A 15,529-nucleotide genomic window follows, 5' to 3' on the forward strand; every position below is an offset into this window, starting at 1 on the left:
CTTTGGCGTCAGACGGTATCAGTTTAAATAAAACACTCTTTAATGGTAGCTCGACTTAGAAAATACAAATAAATACATCTTTTTCTCTTACTAGTAAAAGTTATCTAAGCTCTTAGTTTCCTATAATTTTGTTTGGCCGGTACTCGTATCAACTTTATTTCTATATATATGTACAGAACTCTTTGCAATTACTCCTGACCTGAGTTTGGTAAGTCCTAATTCTGGCGGGATTCTATTTCCTCAACTTTTACGACATTTTGTTTTTCAATTACGTTTACGGAAACGGTAACCTATTTCGGATAACACTTCGAACGGTGGATCGCTGTTTTAATATGCTGAAAAGGAACTTGTGACGTTCTCGAGAAGTAAGTAATACTTGTGCACGTTGTTGCAATCGGTACCGGAAAAGTGCTAAATAATTGACATGGAAAAGTCAGAATGTTTCGACTTTGCAAACTCGGTTCATTAGTGCACAGGACAATTGCATGACTGGAGCTGAATAATTTACAACTTTGTACTTCGGTTGGAGTGTTTCGGATCGTTTATTTCATTTGTAATTTTCACTGTAGTCGACAAAGAAAGGACCAATCTATCCAACAACGAGAGCTGAACTCATTAAGTTTAAACGAATACCTCAACACGAAAGAATGAAGCTAAACTAAGCAAGTTCCTGAAACAGTTTAGCCCTTTGTTTGTATCCATTTTCCTTTACACGGAGAAACAAATATGGTAAAAAGGCTTAATACTTCAAATACCAAGCCTGAAAAAAAGTTGGAACGGTAACTTCGAGCTGTCATAGCTCAGCTGTTTTCCAACGAATCTCAACAAATTTGACACCCTCGAATTTTGTGAAGTTCGTAGATTGATTCAAAAACGTGGTAGCAGATGATTGATAGAAGAAAAATAAAAGAAAATTTGATTTTTCCCGTTCCAGGTTTTTTTTTCACGCGCCCAATATGCCCTATTAGCTTTCCTATTTTCTTTTCTTTGACATAAACGTCGCATATGAAATATTGAAAACTTCAAATTTACCGAGTCATAACTTTGTTGTTAGTCAACCGATTTCCGAAATTTGTTCGCCATTGGAAATGTACTACTTCCAGAAATAAAATGCACTGATTCAAACGAAAAATAGGGTTGTCTACCCAAAGTTATAATGAAAACTGTAGATAGATGACCTCAAAAAAGGTGAGACTTTGTTCAATGATCGTAAAGTTTGCACATCATTCGATCGCTAATGATACAAGCCACAAATTTCACCCAACTATCGTCTGATTTCCATCTGTGTGTCAGTATGGAACTCTAAACAGTGCTGACACGATGGCCCTCCGGCGAGACAGGAGGTTGGTGCAGGCCTAACAAGCCGCCCGGAAAACACTTGTTACGAATAATCAGGATATTAATACGACTCGGAATAATCGGCAAAGATCTACGCGACGAAATAAGGACTACGATTGGAAGCTTGGCATATGGAACTGCAAATCGCTTGGCTTCCCAGGATACGACCGAATGCTGCATGATGAGCTTCTAATCCGCGGCTTCGATGTCGTAGCACTGCAGGAACTTTGTTGGACGGGACAGAAGATGTGGAAAAGTGGGCATCGAGCGTCTACCTTCTACCAGAGCTGTGGCACAACCAACGTTCTAGGAACGGGATTTGTAGTGTTGGGCGCGTGATTGGGTGGCAGCCAATCAGTGATAGAATATGCGTATTGAAGATAAAGGCCCGTTTCTTCAATTACAGCATCATCAACGTGCACTGCCCACATGAGACAAGATCCGATGACGAGAAGGAAGCATTTTACGCGCAACTGGAACGAACCTACGACAGCTGTCCACGGCGGGATGTAAAACTTGTCATCGGCGACATGAATGCTCAGATAGGCCGGAAGGCAATGTCTGCACGCGGTAACAAACGACAACGGCCAACGATGCCTCCCAAGGAATGGTAGTTTGAAGCGCCTTCTTCCCCCGCAAAGATATCCACAAAGCCACCTGGAGATCACCCGATCAACATACGGAAATTCAAATCGACCACGTCCTCATCTACGGGCAATTCTTCTCCGACGTCATCAATGTCCGCACCTACCGCAGTGCCAATATTGATTCTGACCACTACCTTGTCGCGGTTTGTATGCGCTCAAAACTATCGACGGTGCACAATACTCTTCGCACAAGAACGCCGGGACTAAATCTCGAGCAGCTACGTAGCATTCGTACTGCAGAGGAATACGCGCAACAACTGGAGTTAGTGCTACCAACGGAAGAGCAGCTTGGCGCGGCGACTCTTGAAGACGGCAGGAGGAACATAAGGTCCGCCGTAAGTAGCACTGCTGCAACCGTTCTAGGTACAAGGTTACCGAATCGAGGAAATGACTTGTTTGACGGCGAATGTCAGCAGTTGGTCGAAGAGAAGAATGCAGCAAGGGCGAGGATTGCAGCACCCGAACACCGAACTAGAGCGAACGAGGAACGATACAGACAGCCACGGAACAGACAGAACACGGTTTTCCGGAAGAAAAAGCGCCACCAGGAAGACCAAGATCGCGAAGCGATGGAACAGCTGTACCGCGCAAATGACACACGGAAATTCTATGAGAAGGTGAACCGCTCACGTAGAGGCTTCACGCCGCAGGCCGAAATGTGCAAAGATATCAGTGATAACCTTCTCACGAACGAACGTGAGGTGATCGACAGGTGGAAGCAGTACTACGACGAGCATCTGAATGACGAAGCACAGGATACAGAGAACGACACAGGAATCAATCTGGGTGCACGCTCAGCCGACGACAGATTCCCAGCCCCTGATCTGTCGGAGATAATTGAGAAGATCGGCAAGCTGAGGAACAACAAAGCCGCGGGCAATGACCAGTTGCCAGGCGAGCTGCTCAAACATGGAGGGGAGGCACTGGCTAGAGCGCTGCACTGGATGATTTCTAGGATTTGGGAGGAGGAGATTCTACCGCAGGAATGGATGGATGAAGTGGTATGTCCCGTGTACAAAAAGGGCGATAAGCTAGAATGTTGCAATTACCGCGCAATCAAATTGCTGAACGCCGCCTACAAGGTATTCTCCCAAATCCTTTGCCGTCGTCTATCACCAATAGCTAAGGAATTCGTAGGGCCGTACCAAGCGGGATTTACTGGAGCCCGCGCCACTACGGATCACATATTCGCGATAAAACAAGTACTCCAGAAGTGTCGTGAATACAACGTACCCACGCATCACCTGTTCATTGACTTCAAAGCGGCATACGACACAATCGATCGAGAACAGCTATGGCAGATCATGCACGAATACGGTTTCCCGGATAAACTTACGCGATTGGTCAAAGCAACGATGGATAGAGTGATGTGCTACGTCCGAGTATCTGGGACGCTCTCGAGTCCCTTCGAATCTCGGAGAGGTGATGGACTCTCTTGTATCTTGTTCAATATTGCCTTGGAAGGTGTGATTCGAAGAGCGAGGATCGACACGAGTGGCACAATCTTCCGAAAGTCCGTACAATTTTTTGGCTTCGCTGACGATATTGATATTGTAACACGTAACCTTGAGAAGATGACGGAAACCTACATCGGACTGAAAGCTGAAGCTATGCGTATCGGACTGGCCATAAATGCGTCGAAAACAAAATACATGAGAGGAAGAGGCTCTAGAAAAGAAACACTACGCCTCCCACCACGAATATTGATAGACGGTGACGATATCGAGGTGGTTGACGAGTTCGTGTATTCGGGCTCACTGGTGACCGCCGACAATGACACCAGCTGAGAAATACAGAGACGTATTTTGGCAGGGAATCGTGCGTACTTTGGACTCAGAAAAACCCTTCGATCGAGAAAAGTACGCCACCGCACGAAATTGACCATCTACAAAACGCTCATTAGGCCGGTTCTTCTCTATGGCCACGAGACCTGGACTATGTTGGCAGAGGACCAACGCGCTCTCAGTGTTTTCGAAAGAAAGGTACTGAGGACCATCGATGGCGGAATGCAGATGGAAGACGGAACGTGGAGACGGCGTATGAATCACGGATTGCAACAGCTGCTAGGAAAACCACCCATCGAACGGACAGCTAAAATCGGACGTCTACGATGGGCTGGGCATGTCATAAGGATGTCGGACGACAGCCCAGTGAAAATGGTTCTTGGATCTAATCCGACTGGTACAAAAAAAAGGTGGATCGATCAAGTGGAGGGTGATCTCAGAAGCATCCGTGCCTTGAGTGGCTGGCGACGAGCAGCCATGGACCGCGTTATGTGGAGACGTATTCTTGATACAGCAAAGGACACCCCAGGCCTATAGTTGTTAGGTAAGGTAAGTAATGTATAGAAAATAGATTTGTTTTCAACAGTGATATTGAAATAAATAACTTGAAATGCCAATTGCAAGAAATCAATGTTTATCCCTTTATTCCAACAGAATATTCTTCGATTTTTCGAATTTCAACCACAAATAAATAGAAATTCACTGGAGAATAAAACATTATTGTTTGAACAACAACGCAATCTACATGTCGAACTGTCGTTAGAAGGTCAATATTTTATTGCTGAGTGAGAAGGCTCTTTTTGAGAGCCGCAAAATGAGTAAGATCTCACTCATCTCCAAAAAAAAGGAACAACTCTAGTTCAGAGTAACTCCTTAGTTACTCAAATTTGAGTCCTTCAACTGGAAACTTGACAGGGCTGGGATCTATAAAGATCTATCTCGCTCGTTTAGGTTATAGGTATGTTCGATTACGTTATTATTTTCGATTGTAAATGCTGTTACAGTGACTCCCGGTGATAGTTTCGTGGCGTCGCAACACTGATTCACTCCAGGAGGCGAAAAATCTTTCTTCCTCGAATACGAAATACACAAATTTTCGTCGCACTCACACGTTGAGAGCTTCACCGGAAGTCTGAATAATGCTTTATTTGTACATGAGCCAAAAATTGAGAAACTAGCACTCAAATTTTACGCAAAATTTTGTTTCACATATATCAAATTTGTTAATAAATATTAAGTAGTTGACACTCAATACCTAAAATAACCCTACTTTCTTTATTTTTTATTCCGTTTAAAATTGATTTCTAACTTCGAGACATGCTATGAAGTGGCGGTAGCTTGGAATAGTGTGTCAATCGTACCTTAATGTACACGGAAAATAAAAACTACCTGATGACTTCTTTTTACATCATTTTGAGTTTTTTTTTTATCTTTTCTTTGATTCGCTTCTTCCATTGTTGTCAAAATACAAAGAGCAAAACCAGCCAACAGCGAGAGTTTCGTTCAAAAAGCTAAAATTAAGTAAACCGCATCAACCTGAAATTGAGTTAATACGACTCAACTGTAGAGTAAATATAACTTACCTACTATTGAGTAGATATAACTCATCTTTGAGTATTTTTTGCTCGTGCCTTACGGAAACTACCTAGAGTCGCTTTATCTGTAATTTGGTTACTGAACGGTACCCCTAAATTGGGTGGAATGTATTTAAAATTAAGCTGTTTGGTCAAGCACCAATCAGACACTTATTCCACATCAGAGCTAATAAAAGTCATATTCATTGACTGAAAAATAGACGAAAATGACAAGAAATTACTGTCACTCTCAGCTTCGCTTGCAAACTATGAGAACGAAATCCATGTCCAGTCAATGACATAAGCGGGACAGTAGTTTAAAAAAAAAAATTCTTTCATTTGCTCTTTCAGTCATTTGCAGTTTTCAGTGAAAATCCCATAGTATGCAGTGTCGATATTCAACCAAAACTGTGAGTATTGGAAACGACAGAAAAAGGTTTCACAATAAGTTTCAACTGTTGGTGCTCGAATTTGTAGTAGTTTCGATTTCCAAAGAAGTTCTGGGATGTAATTACTTCGATTTCCCATATTTTAGTCACTTTTTATAGCCAAGCGTCACATATTTTCAATACATTGATGAAAGAATGAGAATTGAAATTCTGCTGTTGCTACTTGAAGACGTTAGTTTGGTTTCGTCTTGTCATAGAGGAAAGAGTGACGTTGGCAATTATGCTCTCTCATTTTTTCGATGAGAAACGAAAATGCTTCGTCTCTCTTCGTTTGTTTTGGTGTCGGTCATTTACGAATGAGACAGTAAAACACAGTGCGTGACAATTTAAAGCTCTGTTCCTCATAAATGGCACCCTGGAGTATATTCGTTTACATTCTGAAGCACAATATCTGCAACGATGACGCAACCAAGAGCACAGTTTATCATTCCGATTTTTTTCAGACACAACCCCGTTTGTGTTAAGCGACTCACTCTTGCAACAGATAAAGATGAACAGCTAAATGAATATACGCGATCCCACTAACAAAAAATGGAGCCTGTTGCTACAAATGATTATTACGACTTTTGGACTGATTGGAGATGAGCAACTCGCTCCTGAGCTGTTCCAATGAATCGAATCATAAAAGTGAGCTGACAGCTCACAGCTCTTTTGAAAAGAACCACAGCTCACCAGCTCACTCATTTGCTACATAGTTCGCCGGGTCTTCGGATCTTCGGCTCTTGAGGAGCGAGTTCTGAAAAAAATGTTTGCACCAAGTTTCGTTATTTCTGACATGCCTGTATCTATCCTTCTTTAACGGATTAAATGAGACATTATCAGTGAGAAATCTTACATTTCACGGCGCAAGGAAAACGGGTCACAAAAGTAACCATCAGTTCAATCTTAATGAGCTGATACATCGAATCGATTCATATTGGTGAGCTTTTTACAAGCGCGGCATGAGCCATGAGGTTGTCAAATTTGAGCGGCACACGCTTAGAAATAGTTACTCAGATTTTGAGTACTAGTTACTCATTTTCGAATGATACATGGACACATCAAAATTTGAGTAGATACCAGTGATTATTATGAGTTCTAACTTTGATGAGTTTGATGAGTATTTCAGCGAACGGTCGAAAAATCGAATGAAAATTTTTGTGATATCATTCACCATTTTCTATTGCGTTATTATATCTGATTTTGTTTAGATGAGTGAGATCTTACTCTTTTTCGAGTAACCTTTTCTAAGCGTTGCAAAAACACCACCACTTTTTTCAACTTTAACTAAGAAACTGACTCGCAAAACCGTTGTTCAGAAAATTTCAAAATTTCCATGCCTACCTAGACTGAATCAATTGAATGGTTAGAAATTTTCAAATTTTCATGCCTTCCTAGATTGAGTCATGATCAGTTTCTTCTTTTATTTTCTTTTTGATTGTTCTTGTATCATTCGGCTTTAATTGTATTATTAATTCCATTAGTTCTTATGCCTACAACTATTACGTTAGAATTATAACGAAATAGCTAAAAAATTCTTCATAGTGAAATTTAAGGGAACTTTCACTTTTCTTTTCAAAAACGATTTAGATTCATTCCACTATCCGCTCAAACCCCAAACATTATTCATTAAAATATTCCCAAAGAACTATCCGAACCGTTTCGTTCGGCACGTCAGAAAAGACATTGCACTTCGTTGCAAAACAAAAAGTGTTCTGTAAGTAGCAGAAACTTTACGTCTGCTTAGCGGTTCAAATTGAACTGCCGAGTTTAGCACTAGGCAGTTCAATTTGAACTGCTCTGCACTGATGAGTCAAAGACGAAACGTAAAAATAATGAAAACTATCCGAAGTCTTCCTCCACTGAGTATGTAGATCTACAAAAAAACCTTTTCCTCGTCCACCTAGTGGTGTGATAAAGCCTTTCTCTTTCATCGAAACAGTCTCATTGAAATATTTTTTGCTTCTACATTAAGATAATTTCTGACACTAATTTGGGTTCATTTTGGACACCAATTTATTCAGATTGATTGATTTAAAAGAGTGATGCTAATCTAAACACATCTCCGAAATCAAAATTGGCCCCATGGTAGCTTTCAAACAAGCCTAACTTTGTTGAAATCGGTTTAGCCATCTATGAAAAAATGAGCGGCACAAAAAACAACGCCCTTTGACGGTTATGTCACTTATGTCATCGTATCTCCGGAACCAAAAGTCACAGTCATTTCTTCTTTCTTTACATTAGGATGAGCTGTCATAACTATACTTGAAAACGTTTTGTATCGAACCTTGAACACGTCGGTTACAATGCATTTTAGCTCTCCACTTCATGCAGAGGCCTTGTACCTGGTAATTACAATGTAACTAGAAATGTAGCAAACATGGAATAAATCTGTCCATCGCAATATCAAATTGGATATTGCTAGTAACGATCGGTCGTATAAATCAATTTTATGCTACCGCCGTACTGGCAATTTGCTGTCACAAGTCCATAAACAGATTACCGTCGTCGTGTCTATCGTTCGTAATATTTCGTGAAATGTATCACATCAGTCTAACCAATTAACATCACAGACATAATTTATAGCATTCCACTCCCCCGTAGAGAGGAATTCACCTTCACCCCGGTGAGACAAACGACACCGGCTTCCGTAGGCTTGCATTTAGAGTTCACACACGAAACTGTTTCGACTTCTGATGCTGTCCTTCTTCAGCAGCACCTGGAAGGAATCTTGTCGCTGGGGAGCCCTCAACGTTACCATTTCCAGCAAGCCGGTGGTTCTGGTGGTTCCACTGCCATTGACGGTGGCACTAAGACACGGCTTGAGCCGCAGGTTTTCCCGTCCACCGACCGGAAGCGACGCCTGTGCTGGTCCCATCGTTACGGTGACCGTCCCTGCCAACGAGCTGGAGTCAATCATGGTTAGTGTCGAGCCTGTCAAGGCGGTCATAGTGGACGGAGGCGACGGTGAACCCGGAGGGGACCCCGTCGATGGACAGTAGTGATCTGTTCGGTACTGTTGGTTGTGATGGTGCTGCAGGTTTTGACCGGGTAGGAAGCAGTGACGATGATTACGGTGGTCCGGATTGGCCGCAGCACCGGTTTGGCGACGCGGATGGGACATGGTATGCCGTCGGCCGACCTCGGCCGTTGTTCGCTATTTGAACTCGTAAACTTTGGTGTTGGTTGAAATCCGTTCCTGCCGATGGAAAACAAGTTGATTAGACACTCTATCTCTCTCTTTCTCTCTTCACTATCAATTCAAGTACAAAGTAGCAATCTCTCAGCTTGCCTGTCGTGGGAAGTAACCCACCGACAAACTTGACAGTGTCAAATTAAAAGACTTCAGACTGACGTTACAAACATGTTCGTTTGTCAACCGAGCATTCCCATCATCCATCATCGAAGCTGACACCCGAACCGTCCGTCAGTCACTTCGCATATCAAGCAAACAAACGAACAAACAAACACTCACCCGTCGCTGTAGCAACCGTTTACTTCCGCCGTTGTTGGACGTGAACTGAGCGAGGCTGTTCCTGTCAGGTACCGGTGCCGAGGATCATGAAACAGAAAGAGTAGAAATAAAAGAGCAATAAAAATGATTCTATTACAAAATTGGCAAACAAAATCATTCAACTCCAGCAACTCTACGGTCTACTTTGCAGTCGCCGCCTAACCCGCGGTGACGGGTGGAAAAATTAATGGGTTTTTCATTGAGTGGAAGTAAAAACGTACACTTGGTTCATTGTGGCCGGAGTATTTCAGTTTACTTTCGTTTCGAGTTGGACGGAAGCCAAACCGTCAAACCGGGTTTGTGGGGAGAACAAAAAGAGAGAGAGTTGGGAATCATGAGTTGGTTTCACACTCATTTTCTTCTGTTGGATATTTTTGAAACGTGTTTGACAAGTGGGAGTTGATGTCGAATGTTTGATTGATTTTTTTTCAAATCCAAAATAATGACTTCCGGTTTGAGATTTTTTTTCATAAAAATAGTTAATTTTAAAATGGATCGATGACGCAATGATGATCGACACACTCTTTATAATTGTTCCTTGAAAGTTCTTTAGCAGTAAAATGAACTTTTAATGTGACTCACTACAAACTAAGGGAATTTAATGAAAAGAAAAAAAAACTACGACCTTATAGAATTGAATGGATAAAACGAATGGGATCGTTCAGTTAATATCCCGTAAACAAGTAAAGACTGTCCCAGAAAGTATGGACGCGCTTCGATTTCGCTGTAAATAATTCACAAGTGTTAGATATTCAAATTTTATTCGATTTACTGATAACATTAGACTACAACAACAGAATATTATTCTCAACATTTGCTACTTAGCCATTGTAGACTAGCTTGCGCTCCTTCTTGCGAACGTTCCTCATTAAATTCCGTACAGACTTCTTGGCGACAAGTTTTGACCCTTTTTTCCAATCTTTTTCGAATTGTTGAATGGTTTCATAAGATGTGCCTTCGTTAATGCTCAAAATTCCTCAATTGGTCGAAGTTGTTTGGTGGATTCATGTCTTTTGGGACGTAGTATACCATTCTACCGTTGATTTCGAGTAGTGGCATGAAGCAAGACCTGACCAGAAGACAACAGGATCCTTGTGGCTTCGAATCATGGGTAGAAGTCGTTTTTGTAAACATTCCTTGATGTATATTTCGCTGTTCATTGAAGCAGTGGTGATGAAGGATTTCGAAATCTTACCGCAGCTACAAATTGCTTGCTAGACCATAGCTTTCTTACCAAATTTTTCGACTTCAATCGATGTCACGCACTGGTTTAATACTTGCCCTTCTCGCACCGTATAATATTGTGGTCCCGGCAAAGAATTGTAATCGAGTTTCACGTAGGTTTCGTCGTCCATGATTATGCATGCTCGATGCTTCTTGTTTCGGACTACGTTTTGGTTGTTCCTGCTTCTTATAGGTTCGAAGATTCAAACGTTCTTTAGCACGAAGATCATTTGACTTTGAAGTGCCCACTTTTTTGGCCACATCCCGAACTGAAACCTCCTTCTTTTGCTCGAACGCCTTCAGTATACTTTTATCCCACTGAGGGTTAGCAGGACCTTTTTTTCAACCCGTTTTCGGTTTATCCTCACCGAACTTCCTGATTGCATTGCGCACGGCTTTTTCACTTACTCCTTCCATTTTTACTATCTTTCTCAGTGACAGTCCGCGTTCTGTGCACCATTTGCACACAATTTTTGGACGTTGTTCTGCTGAAAGTCCACGCATTTCGAAACAAACTAATGACAACGAATAAACAACTGCACAAGTGGTTAGAGAAGAGTGTAAACAACAGGACGCAGCCGAAAAAAATGACAGATTCTGAACCATTGCGAAATGGCAGCGGTTTTTGGTTGCGTCCATTTTTTCTGGGACAGTCTTTATGAGTTCATCAATTTATTATTATATTAAACCATTTATTCGTCTTGCTTTATACATTGCGGTATTTCATATCTGAAATTGATCTTTTAAGTAAAACTATATACAATGATATTCAGTTGAAGAATATTTTTCAAATACCTTGCCGTATGAAAATGTTTATAGTTCAGCATTAAAGAAACTGCGCTCAGATTAGAGATGGGCAAAACAGTTTCATTTCAAAGGTCCGTTAGGAACTCGATGGTTCTACCGAAAGAACTAGTTCTCCTGAGTCGTTTTCTTCTTCTTCGGAAATTTTATATGTTTCTGTGAAAACTATACGAACGCAAATAATTATAGTTCGTTGGTAACAAAGCAGTGATTTTTTCGTATTTTAAGTAGTTTGAGGTTAATTTTTCTGTCAGTGTCATTCTGAAAGAACAAACAACCTGTCGAATCCAATTCAAAGCTTGAGGAATTGCCAACATTTCCGATAATATTTATGTTGGTGTTGCCAACATTACGGATGAGATGTTGTCACTCTGCTTATACACACAGATATCAACCAAAGTAAGACAACAAAACTTCAACTAATAAAGATTTCACGCCGGTGACAAGTATTTGAATATTGTTGGAAAAACTTTTACCCGACTTCAGTTGTCAATTGCAGCAAAGTATCTGCTTCAGCACTATAATAATTATTTCCAACAAAGAAAATTTGCATCGACGAATACCCGGAAAACACCACCGAAACGGAACGGATCGCCGTAAAGAATGAAACAAGTTTGCTTAACTTTTATATTTATTCATTGTTCCAGCTTTTCACAACGGTCGTAACAAGGTGAAGAAAAGCGTCTAATGGAACAATGTTTTTTTTCTTATCCGTCCGGCACTGGCTAATGAGTTCTACTTCAGGTTTGCCGGTTATCCTTCGAGTGAAATATGCGATTTCCGGATGGAAGGTGTGCGCTGCACCGGCATTAAGATGTCGGACGGATATTGTTCATTTACGGGATTGGTGTTGGTTGAGAAGTTTTGCTAAAAGGATTGAAAGTTTACCAACGGAAAAGCTCCAACGAACGGGCAGAACGTCTCGGGCTAGGGGATTAACGGAATTTGTTAGAGGTTGTAACCGGACTATATTGAAACGGGTAGATACTATATTTATTGGATACTGATGGATGTAAACGTTCATATTGAAGAAATATGTTGACCGAATTTTTATTTCAAATACATTTTTACTACTCTCTACTTAAATAGAGCTCGGTAACTCGATATGTTCGGGGTTGAAGACCAAACTAATGTAGGCTGGGTGAAAGGCAATAAGCTCAACCCATGCGTTACTTCCGTTGCCAATACGGTGCATTTGAGTTTAATTAAAGAATAACTCATTTAGGTGTTAACTATTTTATTGTGCATACCAGTTACTGTAACCCGGAACTGGGGTGTACTAGGAGATTGATATTATTATCTTTTTTTCCGGATAGGATCAGCCGAGAGGACGTTTGGAGTCCGGCGGCAAAAAAAAATTAGCCAGTAATAGAACCACTGGATTCATGCTTCCATGTCGTGAAAAGTCTGCGGGAGTTTTACTTTTTCTAATTCCAGAATATTTTGATATTTCGAACCAAATTAAAAGATAGAAATCTTCTCTCACGAAAATCCTTTAAAATTACATTATTAATCTTGTACATTGAGCTGTCTAACTGCTTTTGTGATATGTTGAATAAGTAAAAAATGAATCTATATAGGGCAACGGCTCCCTATTTCATCTGAGCTCCTATTTCCATCTCATCTCTTCACCTCATAACTTTGAACATGAATAATATTTTACAACCTCCCGGAAGCAAACTGTGAAATGTTTTAAAATGATTTGAAAAGCTATTGTCACACTTTCCGATTGAAAGAAATGGTTTTAAATTCTTCGGTGATCATTTTTTTTTCATATAAAATAAACTCACTTTTCAATTTAGGACACATTTTCGTCTCAAGATTTACAGTTCGTCATGTTTCTGAATATCTACTAATCGATTCGTCTCAAAACATGATCACTATTTCGCACAATTACACTACCATTGAATGCTGGATGACTTCATAATTAGTTACGTTCATTTGCCACTTGTTTAGTTAACGATTTAAAACTTCAAAAATTACCCGACAGGCAATAAAAGTCTTCAAAAATATGAGATGAAAGTTTTTCACTTCGTTCACTTGATTGCGCTTTGTTTTCATCTCATTTGGTTTCGCAAAGTTGCCAAGTTATCTCATAATGTTACAAAACAAAAATTGTTTATCTTCTTCAAATTATCATCAAAAAGTATGTTTTTGGTATCCGTGACATTAGTTTAATTATATTATTGATATTAATATTTCAATAAAACTGTTTCAGCTTCGAATATTACCAGAAAGAACGTGTTAAATACTAATGAAATAACCATTGTGGCAAATCTAGTAGCACTGGTTTCATTCCGCTATACGCCAACATAACGCTGTGAAGTGTGTGTGTTTCATCGGCTGTGCACAGAGATGCCAGGTATTTTCATAGAAAATATGTATTACTTTGCATAGAAAGTCTTTATCTGTTCCATCTGTTTTCACTAATAAAATGATGTTAAAAGATAGTTCTTTAGATCTCCGTAGGGTCATTGCCCCATTAATTAGACAATTCAACGAGTAAATTTTTTACCAATAATAATAATGTGGAAAAATCCTGATGGGTACGGTTGTATCGTTTGAGTTGTATATCTGGCAGCGGTGAGGCAGTCGGTCACCAGAATGTCTGCCCAGCCATATTTTTCATAGCTGGCAGAGTTTAGTCAGCCATCTGGCAGCCATGCGTATGCGGGTGAGAGTGTAATAGTGGAATATTTTGTTTTGATTGCTGTCGCCATTGCCAATTTATAGGATGAATAAAAGATCAACGATAGGATGGATAAAAATCCATTGAGATGATATTAGGAGCAGAGTAGTGAAAACATCATTAGTGTTTTTAGCTGTTTTATAAATATTAGTTGAATTTTCAAGAAATGTGAATCAATTCTCAAGGTGGAGCAAGGCGAATGAAGCAGTAATATGAAATAGTTACAGTGATTTTAGTGGCTAAATCGGGGTTAGAAGGCGATGTCCTGACAAATGAGACGAAATAGGGAGCCCTTACCCTATATAAAAATGCAGAGATCATTCTTTGTAATCGCATCACTTAAGAACGGATGGATGGATCAACGTGAATCTTTTTTTGTTTGATTAGTTTCCACTCCCACCGGGTTCGTACATCAAAAAAATTAGGAAAATTTGCCGGAAAAGTGGGAAAAATCCATAAAATTGTTTTGTATGGACAATGGAATTTTCCGTTGAAAAAGTCGTAAATGATTGCTAGATCTACGATTGATGTTTGTCGTGCAACGAGTTGCATAAGTGTTTGGTCGTCGAAGAAAAGAATACTAGATCGTTGAAAAAATTGTTTGGCGCGCAACGAGATGTTTCGTGTGGAGAATTAACAGGCATACTTGATGTATATGATTTGTTATTTCGAGCCACGTGCTTAATTGGGTATCAAAATAATGGAATGCATATTACTGATCTAGCTATGTCGATATACTATTCAAGCCGTACCGTAAGCAGGAGCAAAAGTTCTGATTTCGTTTACTAGATGCAATGTGTGCCATGTAATCAGTTAGATGAATAATATTGGTCATCGTGGGCGTGAGTTAAACAAATGAAATTACAAAAAAAAATCAATGATACGACTCCGCTGTTGAAACAATGAGGACAAACAAAGAGATGTTCCTAGCATTTATCTTACGAATTATGTAGATAGGCGCACATAATAAATGGCAATTAAATGCCAATCGGTAGATGATGATTGGCGTAAATATTTGATTTTAAGTTGCTTATTTTTGTGAAGTATTTTCAAATTAGTAAAATTAACGATCAAATTAAAATTATAGCGGAGTTTCCCCAAGCAATCAAATGTTTCACAAATCAAAAGTTTCACAATATATGAAAATAATCACTTTTTTGTTGCTTCAAAGTAGACGAGGAGTTTCTGGCAACTTGAAGGTACAGAACAAGTTTTGAGCTATTTTTTTCAGCTGCACCGAGCTATAGTTCGTTCAGTTGCGTTTGATTGATTTTGAACGGTGAATTATGACTTGAAAACGGGTGGCTTAGGATACTATTCATTTACTTTGAAAGTAGCCTAAGACAAATCATTCCCTCTTTCCGAACTTTGGATTACTTGAACAAATACATATTAGCTAAAAAAAAAAGGACGACAACTGGTATATTTTTTTCACATTTTCGCTTCGCTATAACAGAAATATTGAACATTTTTCCTTCAATTTTGTATGATATTGATTATCAGATTTTAACTTATTCCCTAATTTTA

At 39.9% G+C, this 15,529-nt stretch overlaps 1 protein-coding gene across 3 annotated transcripts in view; it reads right to left on the reverse strand.

Annotated features, from left to right (window-relative positions):
- Window positions 1-16: 16 nt before the first annotated feature.
- The window catches only part of LOC131432982 (relaxin receptor 2-like), a 229,806-nt gene continuing 214,293 nt past the window's right edge, over window positions 17-15,529 (reverse strand). For all 3 annotated transcript variants that reach the window (XM_058599676.1, XM_058599677.1, XM_058599675.1), the window contains 2 exons: window positions 9,247-9,307; window positions 17-8,970 (listed from right to left, as the gene is read on the reverse strand). In XM_058599676.1, the coding sequence (XP_058455659.1) occupies window positions 8,929-8,970; window positions 9,247-9,307 (103 nt within the window). In that variant the 3' untranslated portion in view covers window positions 17-8,928. The remainder of the gene's footprint in view (window positions 8,971-9,246; window positions 9,308-15,529) is intronic.

The sequence above is a fragment of the Malaya genurostris genome, chromosome 2, assembly GCF_030247185.1.
Source record: "Malaya genurostris strain Urasoe2022 chromosome 2, Malgen_1.1, whole genome shotgun sequence".
Taxonomy (NCBI): Eukaryota; Metazoa; Arthropoda; class Insecta; order Diptera; family Culicidae; genus Malaya; species Malaya genurostris.